This window comes from Stegodyphus dumicola, chromosome X1 (genome assembly GCF_044657685.1).
Source record: "Stegodyphus dumicola isolate Sdum_Otavi_A_Nest chromosome X1, ASM4465768v1".
Taxonomy (NCBI): Eukaryota; Metazoa; Arthropoda; class Arachnida; order Araneae; family Eresidae; genus Stegodyphus; species Stegodyphus dumicola.
This window is the reverse complement of record NC_140780.1, coordinates 105035300-105053129: the sequence shown is the minus strand read 5'-3', so window position 1 is coordinate 105053129 and position 17830 is coordinate 105035300. Positions and strand designations below refer to the sequence as shown.

The 17830-nt window shown below is 34.5% G+C and overlaps 1 protein-coding gene across 3 annotated transcripts in view; it reads right to left on the bottom strand.

Moving 5' to 3' along the window:
- Nucleotides 1-17830, bottom strand: part of LOC118181841 (ectonucleoside triphosphate diphosphohydrolase 1-like) — a 228111-nt gene that overhangs the window by 172670 nt on the left and 37611 nt on the right. Inside the window, exon 1 of one of the 3 annotated variants that reach the window (XM_035351043.2) lies at nt 71-184. The exons of 1 other annotated variant lie outside the window; for it this stretch is intronic. In XM_035351043.2, coding sequence (XP_035206934.2) covers nt 71-155 — 85 coding nt within the window. In that variant the 5' untranslated portion in view covers nt 156-184. Of the gene's footprint in view, nt 1-70; nt 185-17830 lie in introns of those variants that run through there. One more of the 3 variants, XM_035351050.2, reaches the window with a different exon arrangement.

Here is a 17830-nt window from a genome sequence, read left to right as displayed (position 1 = left end):
TATTAAAACTGTATAAAGTATCTCCACTTCGGATAGTATTTAGAAATTAGGACTAAAGTATCATTCAAACCTTTAGCGCAGTTATCCTTTGGCTGGTCCACTATGTTCGTTGGATTCAGTAGTGAATCGGCTGTAGTTGCCATTGTTTTGTTCATTTCAAGACTGGGTGTTGTGAGAGAATCGCATTGCGAGGGAGTGTATGTATCTGAAAAGTGCGAAGTGTATAAATAAGACAAGCCACACTGTCTCTTGTCACCGTTTCCTGCGCCTCACCATTCCTTTTTCATGAAGTGCACTGTTTTCCTTCTTTGGAAGAAGTAGGCCATGTCGTTGATAATGCACGTCAGAGTGGACTAACGAGTTATTATGCAGATGCAGTCTCTTTTTTAATATATTATCCTCTTCCGAGTAATGTTTTACGGTATTATATTTTTGTTCTTGGTCACCCAAGCCATTAGAAAATAATGAAACCTTTTTGGGTGCTGCTTGATGCGTGGGCGTTTTTAAGAGACAACAGGGTGAAGAAAAATTTGAGACTCCTAACGGCATTCAGCAGCTGTTTCTTCAAGCATAAGCAGTCTTTGTTTAATCATGAGAAAATCACTAGAAGGAGTTCAAATGCACAATCGTATATATGAAGGTAATGTGAAAACGGAAAGATGTATTTTAAGTTTGTGAATCAAAAGAAAACTGGAAAAGTTTTTACTAATATTTTTGTAGTTCATGCAATTCCTAAATAAGACTGAAATAATTTTTCATTTTACTCTTTCCCCCCCCCCCCAAACAGTTACTTTGATGGAATCAGTTGTTTGAAAAGCATTCACTCGTAAATGCTCTGAATCTGGAAAAACCAATGTGAAACGTCATTCGCCCAGCACGGATTTAAAAATGAGTATAAAAAGAAAAGATGGGAATATTTTCAATTTTCATTAATATAGCCTTGTTCTGAATTTTATAAAAAATCATCCGTTTAAACACCTTATTACTGTTACGTTTTCAACGGTTGTAGTGTCTTACTAGCATTAGAGTTCTTACACTGCTGAAACTTATTACATCGTAGCATTTATATATTTTGAATAAATACAGCATGCTTATCTGCAGTTCATTAATAATTTCTCTCACTTTCGTTTTACGCATTGCAACTCAAAAAAATTACATAATTTAATGATAATGAAAACTACAACTTCCAAAAGCCAGCCAAAATCTTCTACTGGTTAAAGATTAAAATTATAAAATAAAAGGAACCTGTTAATAATTAACATTTTCTCGAGGAAAGCAGGAAACAAAACAAATGGTATTACAATTCGTTGATTGGTAAAATGATTATAACAAAAAACATTCCCTGTGCATTTTTATGAAAAAGCTTAATAATCTTAACAATACTCAGTTCATTAAGTTTTTGCATTGGTATGTTGATAATATTGAGAATTTTACAAATAACACAGAATTTTCAGAAGTATTTCAACAATCCCCTGGTATGATGTTTTCTGTATATTAAATACTAGGTATCATAATCCTATTTTCAATTTGAGAAACAGAGATCGCTCGTGAACTTCTTTGTAATTTTATTGAAATACATTATTATTAGATAATTCGGCTGTATATGTCTGAAGATTTCCTTCTGAATAGCGAAAAGAGCAATAACTCACATAATAAATTTACAGTGAAATACGCAATCGAATTCTACCGAAATCCGGTTCTGGTGTAGAATCATTAGGTTTGTCGAAGCAGGAAACATAAAAAAATGTGCAGTGCTCTCGCGAGGATTCGAACTCCGGACTTCCCAATTGCTAGATGGTCGTGCTTCTAATTACACCACGAAAGCCCGCGATAAAAATATAGGTGACGGGTGAAAGTGCGGGTGGACACCAAAACTTCATTATGAGATTTTAAAGGAATTATCTCCTCACATTAACCATCTATTGCTTTCAGGGGTCTTGCGAGCGCCTTGTTGGGCGAAGCTAGAAATCTTGAGGTACTGAGCGCCGCCTGAGATAACCACTGACCTGACTTCGTTGTAAAAGTCTTACAGTGTTAATATTCATCCGGGCAGAACGGATTATTTCTTCCAGATATAAAATAAATATCACATGGGCATACAAGGCCTGTGTATAAGCATAGATATGTTAATTACAGACATTGTCTTGTACAAGTTACATGAGATAGTTAGATATAATCATGACAGTTATGTGCACATGTAAACATTATTTGAATTCATATTTACATTTCTTTTACTGAGATAATCAACGTAAACTTGTAATTCAGTTACACATTGACTGGTTTTTTAATGTCATTTTTAACTGCTTTACAACATTGTTTTTAACAAGATGTCATTTTTAGCTGCTTTACAACATTATTTTTAAGAAGTACGTGCAAAATGGATAGTAATAAGCTTACATTACAATAGGTTTTGCTCTTATAGTCCAGTTATTAATCTACGGGGCGAGCTATTTTTCTAATGTTGATTTACAGTTGTTGCAGTACTATCTGGCTTAAACTGGGTAGGGAGTTGCGTGACTCAATTTTCTGGTATCTTGAGGTACTGGGTGTTTAAACTGTGATTTACCGGATGAGACCGCGTTCCGCATATCTGTTATTTTTATGGGTCGGAAGGCTAATATATTTGATTATTATTCAGAGTACACTGCGATTTACAGAAGAGCCTCCATTAGCATTAATGGATCAATCTTGCAGAAGCATTAACCTGACTTTATGATGTAATATTAAAACTATTGCTTAGGTTGAAAATAAATGCAATTATGTTCCTTTCACAGGGTAAGGTTACAGTAATAGACTGATACTTGGAGAAACTACTAGACATATTCCGTATTAGGTGGCCGCAGGCCACGAAACATGGGTTCCTGGTCCGAAGCCCTATCCCAGATTAATAAATATAAATAGCCTAACGTATAAATAGCATGATCTGTACGTGTAAATAGTAATTGAAATTCTCTCCCACTTAAAATGTGACTGAGGAGGCGGTAACCCAATCGCCTAATCCGGTTGTGACGAATCATGGCCCACTACATTTTAATTCGGATGCCAGTGGAAACTAGGTTTATTGCGAAGCAAAAAACATAAAAAATTTGCAATGCTCTCCCTGGGATTCGAATTTATCCTCCCGATTTTCAATGCCCTCCCAACTGCTAGCCGGACGTGCTTCCAGTTACACGGTGAATTCACGCGCTGAAGAGGTAGAAAATGCCTTACATGATACTTCTGTTATTTTGAGAGAAATTGTACTTTTAGCTGAAGCACACCAGAACTTTGCAGTGAAATACTCATATACTTCTGCATTTTAGTCATGAAGCTAAAACCGATTATTATCCGAAAATTCTGATGCATGTGTGTAAGAATTTCATTTAGAATAGTAAAAGTTTCGTTGTTTAGAGACGGGATATTCTCCCTCGGGAAAAGAAACCTTTCAACCAAAAAACTGACCTATGTTTACATTCGTCTGGTAACTTTTCAGAGAAAGAAATATGCACGGACTCGTTTGAAAATGGGTAACTCTTTCATTCGGTTTATATATTTTAGTTAATAGAGTAAAGATCAAACCTATCTTACTACTAAGAAAGGAGGTGTGTAAACAGATTTCTTATTCTTTGTATGCTACAACTAATGTTCGGCAATTTCGCACTCTGAAATCATGTACATCGCAATTCATGAATTTTTCTTTGAATTAACTATAATGTATCATATCTTTCCTAAAGAAGACTATTGCACAAAAAAGTGGGAAATTAAAAAAGAAAAAAGAAATATGTAATCAGTTTTGTATAGGGATTTTTTACAAAGTATTTTCGCCATGCACAAACACATCCTGGAAAACAAATGTCGCTCACGGTAGGGATCGATAAGTAATTTACGATGCATTCTTTTCTATAGCAGCGCCCTTCTCAGTGTCACCTTTTGTCAAAATTTTTACAACAGCCTCTTCATACTACTTCTTAGTTACTGGTCATCATTTTTTTCACGCGATGGCAATTTTTTTCAAGCAGAAGACTGATGTATAAGTGCTGTGTAATAAGCAACTCCTTAATGTTTTGCTGTGCAAAGCAGTTAACAATACAATTTTTATATTACACAAACATGCAGCGTTTTCCTCTTAAAACTTTTGCAGGATGAAGTTCTATTTTTAAAATTAGATGAAGCTTGATAACGTTAACTTAGATGTCATTTTACTGTCAGTACATCGATAGTTATGCATGTTTGGAATGGTTTTTTTTTTCCTTTTGACATTAAACAAATATCGACTATTCAACATTCGATTTAAGATACTGCTCAGATAAAAAATTTTCATTTCCTATTTGGTCTGAAGTTTGCAGATTCTTTAAAAGATAAAAAGAAACTGAAATTCGATAAATTAATACTTAGCGTTATGTAAATGTTTGAGTAATACTACTACGAATTAACACAGCTTTATTTCCAAATGATCCAGATCTGTCTGGAAAAGAAGATAGTTTTATTTTTCAATCGAAATGTATAAGTAATCGAAGTTCCTCTGTTTACATTTATGTACTTATGCATAATATAGGACTTCGCTGTTTATTTGAATAAAGTGTGAGTAAGAAAAATATTTTCTCTCGTATTTCTGTGTTAAATTAAAGTCAAACGTTGAGTTTTTGATGCAAGCATCTTTATTTATATTGGCATTGTTATCATGTTCGCAAACATTGCTCATTTTCCTTAGTTTTTATGCATGTTCTTCCATTGGTCGCATATACAAGGTAGCAAGCTCACAAGCTTAAGAAAACTGTCCAGTCAGCGATGGAGGACACATTTTATATATTTCGTGCTAAAACCTTGCACTAAAACACAGCATTTTCAGTAGTCGACTTGATATTCAAGTTTAGACCATCACAGCAGAGCTATGTAATTCCAGACAGAGTTCTTAATGGTACACGTTTCGGTATCTTTTCATTTTAGAGTTGATGCATAAGGTTTAGTGTCATAATCATGGAGGTAGGAAATAAGAGAAGAGGCTCTAACCGGTTTTTTCCATGCATTCTCTTGAAGCAGGAGCGTATCGCTCCTGCTTCAAGAGAAACATTCAATGACTTGCCATTAAATCAATAGGTTTTGATATGATCGGAGGTAAACATTTTGTACTTACATCGTAAAATGCATATATTTTCTTTTACTACAATATTTCAGAATCCTAAGTATGAGAAATGAAAACATTTTTATACAACATTTCTTTCTGAACGATATTAAATGCTGCTGTGTTTTTCCCAGAACAGTTTAATTTGAATGAAATATTTTCACAAGTTATCGCTAATTACATTAGAAAGAAATTTTAATGTGATTCGATTTTATTCGGTTAAGATTACAAAAATTAAGATCAAAGATTATTGTATTATTGTTATAAAAATTACGCTTTATTTCTCTTCTATTTACATAGCTTCTACCTGAAATACTTTCTCAAATATAGATTGTTTAGCTTCTGAAGGCTTCATTTAAATCAAAAATCAGAGTCACTTTATAATTAATTCTCTGTTCGATTCATTTCAAATTAGAACATCTTTTATTTTAATAGAGAACTACGTTAAACATTGCTGCTGATTTTCATGTACTCAGCTTTCTATGAGTATTTTTGAAAGAGATTAAAAGAAGTTTTTTTTCTTTTTTAATATTATTTAAAACCTGTAATTGAGTTATTATAAAATGTAAGGAAATAATTCTTTTAATACTTATAATTTTTTTTACCTTTCATTTCAACAGTACATATTCTAAAAATTCTTCTTTACTACTTCCTTAAGTACGCATCTCATAGAATGTGCATTAACACCTTTTAACAGATTGCTTTCCAGTATGAACAGTTCTTGCTTAAATAATTTTATAAATATATTGTCAACAGAATTTCAATTTATGTTTACAATTAAATGTTAAGAGTATTATGTATTTAAATATATTTAATAACTGGACTTCTTCACAGGAGTTTATGAATGGATAAATCCTTCATTGTCAAATATATTTATAAATAATTTAATAAATTTTTACACATTTTGTTAAATGCATACTTTTTACAAGGATATGCATATATACCCAGATATATTTAATTTTTTTCATTTTCGGCGTGTGATAATCTTTAATTTCTGTGCATTCACTAAATTGTTCGAGTAAAGAAATCTACAATAATTTAGCACATATTAGCATTAAATAATAATTCAGATATATCAGAATTGTTTACATAAGAAATATGTACAAATAAAAATTGAATAAAAATTACATGCATTATTTTTAATATGACTTCAAAGTTAAATTTTCGTTCGAAATTCCTCCACAAAGACTTCTTTCTTTTAGGCAGACAGTTCTTGCATGCCTTACCCTAATCTCAAGTTTCAAACTTTTGACTTAAAACACCTTTTTGGATACAGTCATGTTGTTGTTATGTTGTGGCTTATCTCCCGTGCCTGACAGTAACATCAGAATAAGCCCACGAAATCCATCGTATCAAGGAGTACAAGATTGCGCCTGTCATTGGCAAAAGCCTTGAACACCATACAGGAGAGAGTACGACTTCGCTCCGTACCGGCCAAATTTTGATGGAGAGTACCCCGTCGGGACGGGTCCAAGGGTCTCTCACCCCTCTTTCCCTACCACCAAGCTCTTGAGAGGCTTGCCGCATATTTAGAGTACCTCCATTCCGCACAGACATTATACATTTAAAAATATCCATGCCCTTTCTGGAATTCGAAACCGAGCCACTCGGTACCGCAGTAGGCTCTTATAACCACTATACCGTCTGGGCGGTGGATACATTCATTATCAAATTTTAATTTTCTAGTGAATATATTTCGGAAAATCATTCAAGACCTCTCTTAGCGATTTTACCCAGTTTAGTAGTTCTCTGATGATATAATAAATAACAACTATCCATTTCACATTTAAACATTAACCTCATTGTCATAAGATTGCTTTACTCAGCATAAATATTGCTTCATTTTTACCACTTAGATATAAGGAAACTAAGGTTTAGAGTGTGTTATATCTTTGCGATATTTTCCCATTTTAAAGTTACCTTAAGGTAATTTTCATTCTTTACGCACCATATGAACATTTTGCTAAAATCTATATTTTTGTAGTCCAATAGCTTAGAATTTTATAAAACATATTCATAATCAAAATCACTGTTGCAAGTTATTGAAATATAATCAAGACGGGATTTTTGCGTAAAATCCACTAAACTAGTATATCAGTTGCTATTACCCATCCAACAATGAATGTTTCTTTTATGCAGAAGTGTCCCCGCTTTTCGATTTGGCAGGAACTATCCTTATCCTCTGTGGAAATAGTACCAAAGCGCTGTTCAGAATGCTCTGGTTGCAACCAAAAAACGCTCCCTCTGGAAACCAAAGCTTAGAAGCACTGCGTCAATCGTAGTGCGGAGTTGATCATAATGGATCGCTGTTTAGAAATTTATCTGCTATTTACCAGTGAAAATGCAAGTTTAAAAGAAAACTTCGCATGAAATTTATTGTTCATAATATGCCGTAATTTATTTTTAATGAACATTTTCGAATTTAAGTTTAACACCTTTAGTTCCTTGTTTTAAGTTAAATATAAGTTTTTTCACACTACAGTTACTTATTTATGAATTATTTATTTTAACTTAATTTATTAATATGTTTATTTATTTACTTATTTTACTTCATCACATTTATTTACTGTCATAAAGCTAAGCAATTTTTGAACACCTGAATTAAAAAGCCTCGCATTTCTGAAGAGATTGAAATGCTAATTGAATGAGTACATGGTTAATTAACTCAATCTGACAAAGTATGGCGGTGCTTTCTGCCTTCAATGAATATTGAATTATTGTAAATTAATAATTTTTTTTGGTTATGATGGTTTATTTTTCATTAATTTTCATTTTTGCTTAACTTTAAATTTTCTTCACTTTTTTCATTAGTTTGTTAATTATATAGTTTGTTTAAAAGCTTCTGAAATTTTTAACTGAGAAATTACGCATCATTATATTATAACAACAAAACACGTGAGGAAAATTTTAAGGTCAGGAAAAAATGTGGAAAGTGAAACATTTTTTATGCTCCTCAACGCAGGTCAACACTGGGAAATGCTTTCTCATATTTGAAGGACCAATTTTAAGTGAGCATGTAAGAGGTAGTTGGTTCCGTCATTCGGCAAATATGGATCATATCAAGCCGTTCTATGGATGAAATGATATTCTATTAATAAGAGAAGTGCTAGATGCAGACCCTGACGGAAGTCGGCCAGGCTCATCTAGATGTAGTCAGTCCAGGAGAAAGGCCAGATTAAAAAGCGAATGCAACTACTTCTGCTGCAGGCACTCCAAGGAAAAACGGACCTTTTATTAAAAAATCGCGAAAGAGCCTTGGAAGGAATAATTATTGAAGGAGAACCAGACTTACCGCGACAGCAAGAAGGAAGTACAATCATACTTGACTGGGAGAAGCAGTAAGCCAATAACCCAGCGAAAAAGGAAGCACAGCGTCCAGCGACTATATGGGCACGGAGCCTGGAGTGTGAACAGTCAGTTAATATCAGTTTCGCCAAGAAGATGGATTGAAACTAGCGAAAAGAAAGCAGTAACGCCCAGTAGTTTTCGGAGGAAGGGATCGAGATAGCCCGATAACTAGGAGAATGTACATAAGTCCAAAGGTTTACACTAGCAACTAAAAGAGACAACGGGAGGATGGCCACGAACTGAGTCCAAGCAGCAGCCGAGAAGACAATGTGTTTTTAACTTGAAATGGACCAGGCGGAATTATTTCCTCAAGAAGAAAATTACCCAGCATAACAAGAGGAAGTACCCAACTGCAAACCAAAGGTAAGTGGAAATTTATTTATTTTCCATTTAAGTTGAACTTTAGTAGAGGAAATGAGAGTTCTGGACCGGGATCTTAGGGATCTGGAGTTGAGGGAGATCCCGAGAAGGAAGGGTCAGCCGTGGAAGGGAGGCTTATCTGAAAATGGGGACAGGGAGCCTTATCAGAAAGTGGATGCGAGTAGAGTAGTTGCTACGTCACAGAAAAAGGACGCGTGCTTAGATTATTTTCTTTTTTTTAATTTGGTGATTTAGGCATTGAGTAGTTATATGATAATGTGTACTTATTTATATTGAATTCTTGAAAGCATATATCAAGTAGGTGTTTTAAGTGACTGATATAGTTCATTTCCTTAAACAAATATAAAATGAAATGTTTCCTTCACAGTATAACCTCTTCCGAAGATAATTATTTTCTTACTTCTATTTATCCTATGACTGAATATCTGCAAAACTGCTACATGTCATCACAATTTAATAAGAGATTATATTTTACTGATTTATCGGAAGTGATATCCCTTCGTTAATAAATTTTTAGCCTTTGTGTTTTTTCTTCGTATTCCAACTGTTTTACTACGTATATGATGATTATCTCCTAGTTACCCTGAATGAGGATTATTTTCGAATTTAATGATTGAGTGATCCTATACACTCAGAATTTTACCTTATTTCTTAAATCTTCTGTTCATAATATTCCGTAATTTTCATTACATTACTCATTTTTATTCTTAAACTCATTTTAACCAGAGTTTTTTCAGACTTGTTAGGCAATACTTTTAACTTATTCGTTATATTTTATGATTGTAATTACTAAAACATGCATTTTCGTGTATTATATTATTCAATGTTAGATGTAATTTTAACTTTTTTCATTCTTTTCAACGTTAGCGATCTTCAACATATTCTGTATTTTAACTTATTTCATACATGTTCTAATCATATAGATGACTTGTATTTAATTTTAGATGTAACATTTTTAGCTTGTTTTGTACATTTTAACCTTCACACTATTTAATATACTCAAATTTTTAACCAGTTTATATTTTCACACTATATACATGACTTTTACTTGATTTCTCGCATACATTTGTAGGGTTTATATTTATTTTAACTAACATTTATTTTAAGTTTAAACTACCTTTCCTGTCAAGCCTTACTTTCCCCTGGAACTGCCAATGCCAGAGTATGTAAATTTTAGTAGAACGCGCAAGGATTCAAATTATCAGTGGAAGTATTCTGAGTTAAATAGAAAGGAAACGAGTTCGAGGTGTGCTGTTCTTACTTCACGAGCGCGGAGGTAGTTAGCCAGAAATTGAAGAACCCCGCGTTTCGGCCTGTGTGCTTGCCTAGAAGAATTGTTAATCGTTCAAGTGATCTTCAAGTTTGCTGAATTAGCAGCGGTATTGTAAAACGCGGTGAGGTTAGTTACTTTTAGAGAGCCTCGTATTTAGAGTCTTGTCATTAGTTTCTTTTCAGGTTAATTTTTTTATTTTACCGCCGAGTTGGCGTAGTTTGTGAGCGTCAAGAGCACGCACTTGTAATTTATTACGTTGAATAAAAAGGGACTTAAACCCTTAACAAGACTCTGTCATTTATCCAGCTTCAACAGTCACCTCTTGGTTGCGTGCAAGTTGGAGGCGCGCAACGCTACATTGGCGCCCGAGCACTTATCGAACTGAAATGGCCGAAAATTGGATGGAAACCGCTGGACAACACCAAGAAATGACAAGCCAATTGGAAGGATTTGGATACCTGGTCCAGACTTTGAGAGCGTCAATCAAGCCAAACGTCAATTTCGACGGAAAAAATTCGGTGGCGAGATTTCTAGAAGGCCTAGAAAATCACTTTCAGCTCTACCCTGTGCCTGAAAGACAAAAGGTTGCCATCGCCACATTCGCACTAAGAGGACAGGCCGCGCTATGGTGGAAAAATATAGGCAAATTTTTATTAGGGGAATTTGGAAGCCAGACATATACATTTGAAAATTTCAAAAAATCGTTAGTAAAGGCCTTCCCCATAGTGAAAGATCGAGCAAGGCTGGAAGCCGAACTATATAGTTTCTATCAACGGGATATAGAAGAGTTGACGGACTTTATTCTTCGAAAAATTAAAAAATTAAGCTGACGGATATGCTGTATGGGAAGAAACCCGATGCGGAGATTATTGAAATAATCTTACCAAGATTGTTACCCGCTGTTCAAGACTACTTCGAAATTAGAAACCCAAGCACATTGCAGGATCTCTTCGAATTGGCGGTGAAGTTTCAAAATCGCAGAATAGTGGAAAAAGCTAGAGGGGCAACGTATTCTCAAAGTACCCGAAGGAAATCTTCAAATGAGGAAACCAGAAATGGAAATCGCTCTTATGGGGGGAAAGAGCTATCAAGCTAACTCATCGAACCTCGAAGGTCAAGGCCCAAAAAGAAAATTCGAAAATAAACATCCGCGTATCCAGAAGGCACAAATTGAAAGGAAAGCTTTAAACGACTAGAGGGGCCTGTGAAAGGGAGGGTCCAGACCCCGGAAGTTTTAAAAAAACCCTCAAAAAGACATTTAAATACGGTCATCGTAAAAAACTCACATCTACCAATTATACAAGTCCTGGTTGGCGATGTACCAGTAGAAGCCCTCATCGATACAGGAGCAGAAGGAAATTTTATGAGCGAAAATTTCTTCAAAAAGAATTTTTATAGGGTACGATTATTTAAAACCAAAAATACGGAAATTATAGCGGCGCAAGGAAAAACATGTCACTGCATCGGGAAATTATCATTAAACATACAGGTAAAAGAGGAAAGCCTCAAAGTATTAATTTTTGTAGTGAAGAATCTGTAAAATCCTCTTATTTTAGGTATGGAGTTTTTAAGGGCCGCGAGGGCCAAATTGAATTTTCAAGACAGTTCCGTGGTGCTGGAGATGGACCAGAGGGTGGTGGAACCTGTGAAGAAACCGCAAGTGGACCTTAGCCATCTGAATGACCATGAAAGGCAAGCCATCCAGCAAGTGGTGAGTAATTTTTCTAACTTGTTTTCAGAAAAGCCGGGAAATTGTCAAATAGTTACGCATAAGATACAATTAACTGCCGAAAAACCTTGTAGGACTAAACCTTATCGGTACGACAAACAAAAAGACGTAATCATCGAAGAACATATTCAGGAGATGTTAAAGAATAAAATAATAACGCCCATAAATAGTGAGTACGCGAGTCCAGTCGTACTATGTAGGAAAAAGAACGAGTTTCCTCCTTCGGATAAAAGGGCTTGGAGGTTTGCTATCGATTACAGAAAACTAAATAGTGTTACTAAATTCCCAGTTTACCCTTTGCCGGTTATAGAGGAAATTATTAGACAGATCAAATCGACAAGATACATGTCTACTTTGGACTTAACATCTGGCTACTATCAAATAGCTATGAGACCCGAAGACATACATAAAACCGCGTTTATAACAAAATCGGGCACTTATGCATTTTTACGCATGCCCTTTGGGTAGTGTGGGGCCCCATCAACATTCCAGAGAGCTATGGACATTGTTCTAAAGCCTGTCCTAGGAAAATCAACTTTAATTTATCTAGATGATATAATTATAACGAGTAGTACGTTGGAACAACACATTAATGATCTAGAACAAGTTTTTAAATTATTAAAAGAGGCCGGTCTTACAATTAACGCCTCAAAATGCAAGTTCGCAACTAAAGAACTTAAATATCTCGGTTATAAAATTTCGAAAAAGGGTATAGAAACGCAAGATTCAAAAATAAAAGCCATCAAGAATTTCCCACCGCCCAACACCGCCAAGAAACTTTCTTCTTTCCTTGGGTTATGTTCTTACTATCGGTCTTTCATAAAAGATTTCGCTAATATTGTTGAACCACTCTTAGTAATCAAAAGAAAGAAAGGTAAATTTACGTGCACAGCGGAAGCAAATACATCATTTGAAAGATTAAAAGAAGCGCTCATCAATGCCCCTGTTTTAAAATTCCCGGAGGGGGACGAAAACCTGGAAATTGCAGCAGATGCGTCAGACTATGCGGTGGGTGCGGTTCTTATGCAAAATAGCCATCCTCTGGCATTTTTTAGTAAAACGTTGAATCAGACACAAAGGAACTATACAGCTACAGAAAGAGAAACATTAGCCGTATTAATGGCTGTACACAAATTTCGAGTTTATTTCGGCAAAGCGCCAGTAACAGTCTTTTCGGATCATGCGGCTGTTGGTAGACTTTACTCGGGGAAAAACCTAACGCCCAGGTTAATAAGATGGGCTTTAAAACTCCAAGAATATAATATCAGAATAAAATATAAACCGGGTAAGGAAAACAATGTAGCTGACGCACTTTCTCGTATAAAACTGGACGATGAAGGAAATGAACTTAAATGCGCGGTGTTGACTTCAAAAATTTTAGATTCTAGAGATACGGTTATTACTGAACTGAAAGCTGATCCTGAATTTGGAAATATCTATGCATATTTGAAAGACCCCGAAAGCTTTTGAGCACACAGATATCGATGCGATAAGAAATAGAGCAGAAAACTATGAAATAATAGATAATTTATTATTTTATACGAAAACAACAAACGAAAATCTTGAGTACAAACCAGTCATCCCAGCCTCGCTTCGATTAAGCATTTTGAAGGAATTACACGACGCGAAAACAGCGGGTCATTTAGGGGTCAGAAAGACTTTAAAAAGGGTACGCGAGGCGGTATATTTCCCGCAATTATACAAAATAGTAACGGCGTATGTCAGGTCCTGCAATCAATGTCAGTTAATAAATGATATTAATTACAGCCCGGCCGGGTACTTAAATAGCATTCGCGCTACATTTCCGAATGAAATTTTAGGCATAGATCTTCTTGGTCCCTTCGTCCAGAGCGAGTTAAATAAAAATCGTTTTCTTTTAGTAATAGTAGATCATTTTTCAAAATGGACAGAAATTGTTCCACTTAAACGCGCGTCAGCCAAAACAGTCGCAGATGCATTCTTACACAGATACATTTTAAAATACGGTGCACCGATAAAAGTCATTAGCGATAACGGAAAACAATTCATTAGTCAAATATTTGAAAACATATGCACTGGACTTGATATACGCCATATCAAAATGGTTCCGTATAGACCACAGGCAAACATAGCAGAAAGAGTGAATAAAAACATAGTAAAAATAATTCGCAGTTACGTGAGCACACATCACAAGCACTGGGATGGCTACATAAATGAATTAGCTTATGCTTTAAGAACGGCAAATCACGATACTACCGGAAAAACCCCAGCAGAATTATTTTTAGGCCGAAAGTTAATTACGCCTTTAGATAAATTATTCTTTGTGCAACAAAGAGAGCAAGAGTTTAAACAGAAAGATGTGCAAAAACTTATTGATCAGGCGCTTAAAAGCTCGGATACGGCAAGAAATAAGCAAAAAGCATATTATGATAGAAAACGCCGTGAAGCAGATTTTAAAGTTGGGGATAAAGTATTGAAGCGGAAATTTTCTTTATCAAGTGCCCCAGACAATTTTACGGCAAAGCTAGCTCCAAAATTTGAAGGTCCCTGTGTAATTCAGGAAATCAAAGAAGTCGTATTATATCTTAAGAACGAGAGAGGGGAGATCTGTAAAGCAAGTCCCGATCAGGTGAAAAAATACTATAATCCAAATGATTTTGAAATCCTTAAAAAGTCCAGAAATAACAACAATTGTTCCACCAGCCAAGAAGCAGAGAACTGAAGAGAGACCTAGCCCTTCTACAACCCGGACGACGGTACCAAAAAGAAAAAATAAAAACTTTCAAACTCCAGCATTTAAGAAAAACAAGAATACACATGCACCGCGTAAAGAAACCGTGGTAAAGAGCAAAACACCACCTACAACGGATCGCAGGAGAAATTATACATCAAGGAGAACGCGCCCAGGGCCAGAGAGTCAGGTGCCAGCAAGGCCGCCGTTCCGGAAACTGAAACGGCAGCAGGAGGAACAAAATTACCAGGAACAACAGAAGAAATTCAAGAAGGACTCCAGACCGGAGGACGTCAAGACCAGCCGTCCTATGGAAAAACGGAAACGACAACAACCCGACGATTACTCCGCCAAGAGGCCAGCATGCAGAGGACGCAAAAGAAAAACTAATGTGGACGACACTCGGAGGTCAGTAAGGAGAAGATTGACGTCCATGAAACCGATAACTTGGGAACAATATTGCCAGAAAAGAATGACGGAGTTTCAATCATCAAAAACTCAAAGATAAGTTAAAATCTTCTATAAAATTTTTTTCACTTTTGTTCCGAAATGTTATGCATAAGTACGAAGTTCTATGTTTTGACGAAAGTCAATATGTCTCGGTTGAGACTTAGTTTTGTTTCATTTTATTTAGCTAAGGCAAAAGTATTATATTCTTTAAGTATAAAAGCTAAGAACATGCATTTTCTGTTGGTCGAAAGACTAATTCTGTTATGTTAAAGCCAAAATTTGGCCGAAGATAAAAATAACTTCGTATTCTTGTATTAATAAGAATTTTAGTTTCAGTGCCGCCAGCTTGGCGAAGAATGAGTAAAGTAAAAATTTATTTCTCTTATTCATTTTATGGTAAATTGTAAAAATCATATGTATTAAATTTTGTAAATGTACGTAAATACTTGAATGTTATGTAAAAGTAGAATTTAGTCTAGAAGCATAAAATTTTAGATGCTAAAAGTAAAATGCTCAAAAGGAATGAATTCAAAATTTAAGTATTAAACTGTAGATAAAGTCATGCTTTAGAGCGAAAGCCTGCATGTTTAAAGATGAATGAGGGGGAAGTTAGAATGAATGTGTTTTGTAGGGTTCTCCACCTACACTTGAATTTCTAAGAATGTTAAAGTAGCTCATCGAGTTGTAGAATGTCGAGTAAGGTGTGTCTATTTGGTCGTTGAATTCTAACAAATCATGGTGGTTAGAGGAAGTGTTGTAAGACTAAAACACGAATATTCCCGTTTGACACCACACATGGTGGAGAGCCAGGGTAAAGTTAAATTAATGCTTGAAAAAATTGAATGAATGTGAATTAAGCAATAACTAAGGAAAACGAATCGTTTAAAAACAAAAATTTATTGTGTCAAAAAAATGTAAATTATAATGTATTTAGAAAGATACTGATACTTATTCCTTCCAGATGCTGGAAGGAAAAGACCAAGATTGATTGATGAAGTCCAGGAAAAGTTGCTGTAAGAAGAGAGAGTTATAAGTATCCACAGAAATTTAGTATACAATTTGTTGCATAAGATTTTTTTTTGTGTAAACGAGGTTCTCGAGAGTTAGTTCAGAATTATAGAAACTTACAACAGGTCGTTTGTAGGACCTGCTTCCAAGTTTTCCGAATTCTGGCAGCGGCAAATGTAGGGTTTATATTTATTTTAACTAACATTTATTTTAAGTTTAAACTACCTTTCCTGTCAAGCCTTACTTTCCCCTGGAACTGCCAATGCCAGAGTATGTAAATTTTAGTAGAACGCGCAAGGATTCAAATTATCAGTGGAAGTATTCTGAGTTAAATAAAAAGGAAACGAGTTCGAGGTGTGCTGTTCTTACTTCACGAGCGCGGAGGTAGTTAGCCAGAAATTGAAGAACCCCGCGTTTCGGCCTGTGTGCTTGCCTGGAAGAATTGTTAATCGTTCAAGTGATCTTCAAGTTTGCTGAATTAGCAGCGGTATTGTAAAACGCGGTGAGGTTAGTTACTTTTAGAGAGCCTCGTATTTAGAGTCTTGTCATTAGTTTCTTTTCAGGTTAATTTTTTTATTTTACCGCCGAGTTGGCGTAGTTTGTGAGCGTCAAGAGCACGCACTTGTAATTTATTACGTTGAATAAAACGGGACTAACACCCTTAACAAGACTCTGTCATTTATCCAGCTTCAACAGTCACCTCTTGGTTGCGTGCAAGTTGTAGGCGCGCAACGCTACACATTTTAACCTCCATGATTTCCAATATAGACCTAATTTTAACATAATTCCTGCATTTTCATATCATATACCTGACGTTTATTTAATCTTATATTTAATCTTATGTGTAAATTTTAACTTATTTTCTATTTTTTTTAACGTTTTTAGTTTCCAACATACTCTGAGTTTTAACTAATTTGCTATATTTTCACACTACGTACATGACTTTTACTTCATTTCTCTTATACATTTTAACCTTCATAATTTCCAATATAGTCCTAATTTTAACATAATTGCTATATTTTCACATGATATACCTGACTTTTATTTAATTGTAGGTGTAAATTTTAACTTCTTTTCTATATTTTAACGTTTTTATTTTCCAAAATACTCTGAATTTATAACTAATTTGCTATATTTTCTCACTATGTACATGACTTTCATTTAATTTCTCTCATACATTTTAACCTTCATAATTTCAAATATACTTTTAATTTTAGTTTAATTCCTATATTTTCTAACCATATATATGAATTTTGTTTAATTTTAAATGTAATTTTTAACTTGTTTCGTACATTTTAAACCTTCGTAATTTTTAAAGTACTCTAATTTTTTACTTATTACATTTTCCTACCTGACTTATTTAATTCTAGATGTAAATTTTAACTCCTTTTATATTTTTTATAGCTTTTAGTTTTCAAAATACTAAGAATTTTAACTAATTTGTTATATTTTCACATGACTTTCCTTTAATTTGTAACGACTTTCATACGTTTTAACCTTCCTAATTTCAAACAGGCTCTTAATTTTAATCACTTGTTTACCGGTTGAAAATAACAAAACTACCCCTTCTTATTTTAGATGATTCACTTTCATATGGTTGGATATATTGGCCATTGTCTTGGGAAGCGTGATGCTACATTTCTAAAAACGTGAAATGTGCTTAATATATGAAATATGCATAGAATTATATAAAATTTTGAAAAGTTTTAAGTATTCTTTAAGTAGGTATTCTTTAAGTATTGTAGTCTCTGTTCTGTATGTAATATAGATTATTCAGCTTTTCTTATAGTTTGTATTGTGTAATTGTAGTATTATGTGAAATTTATGGAC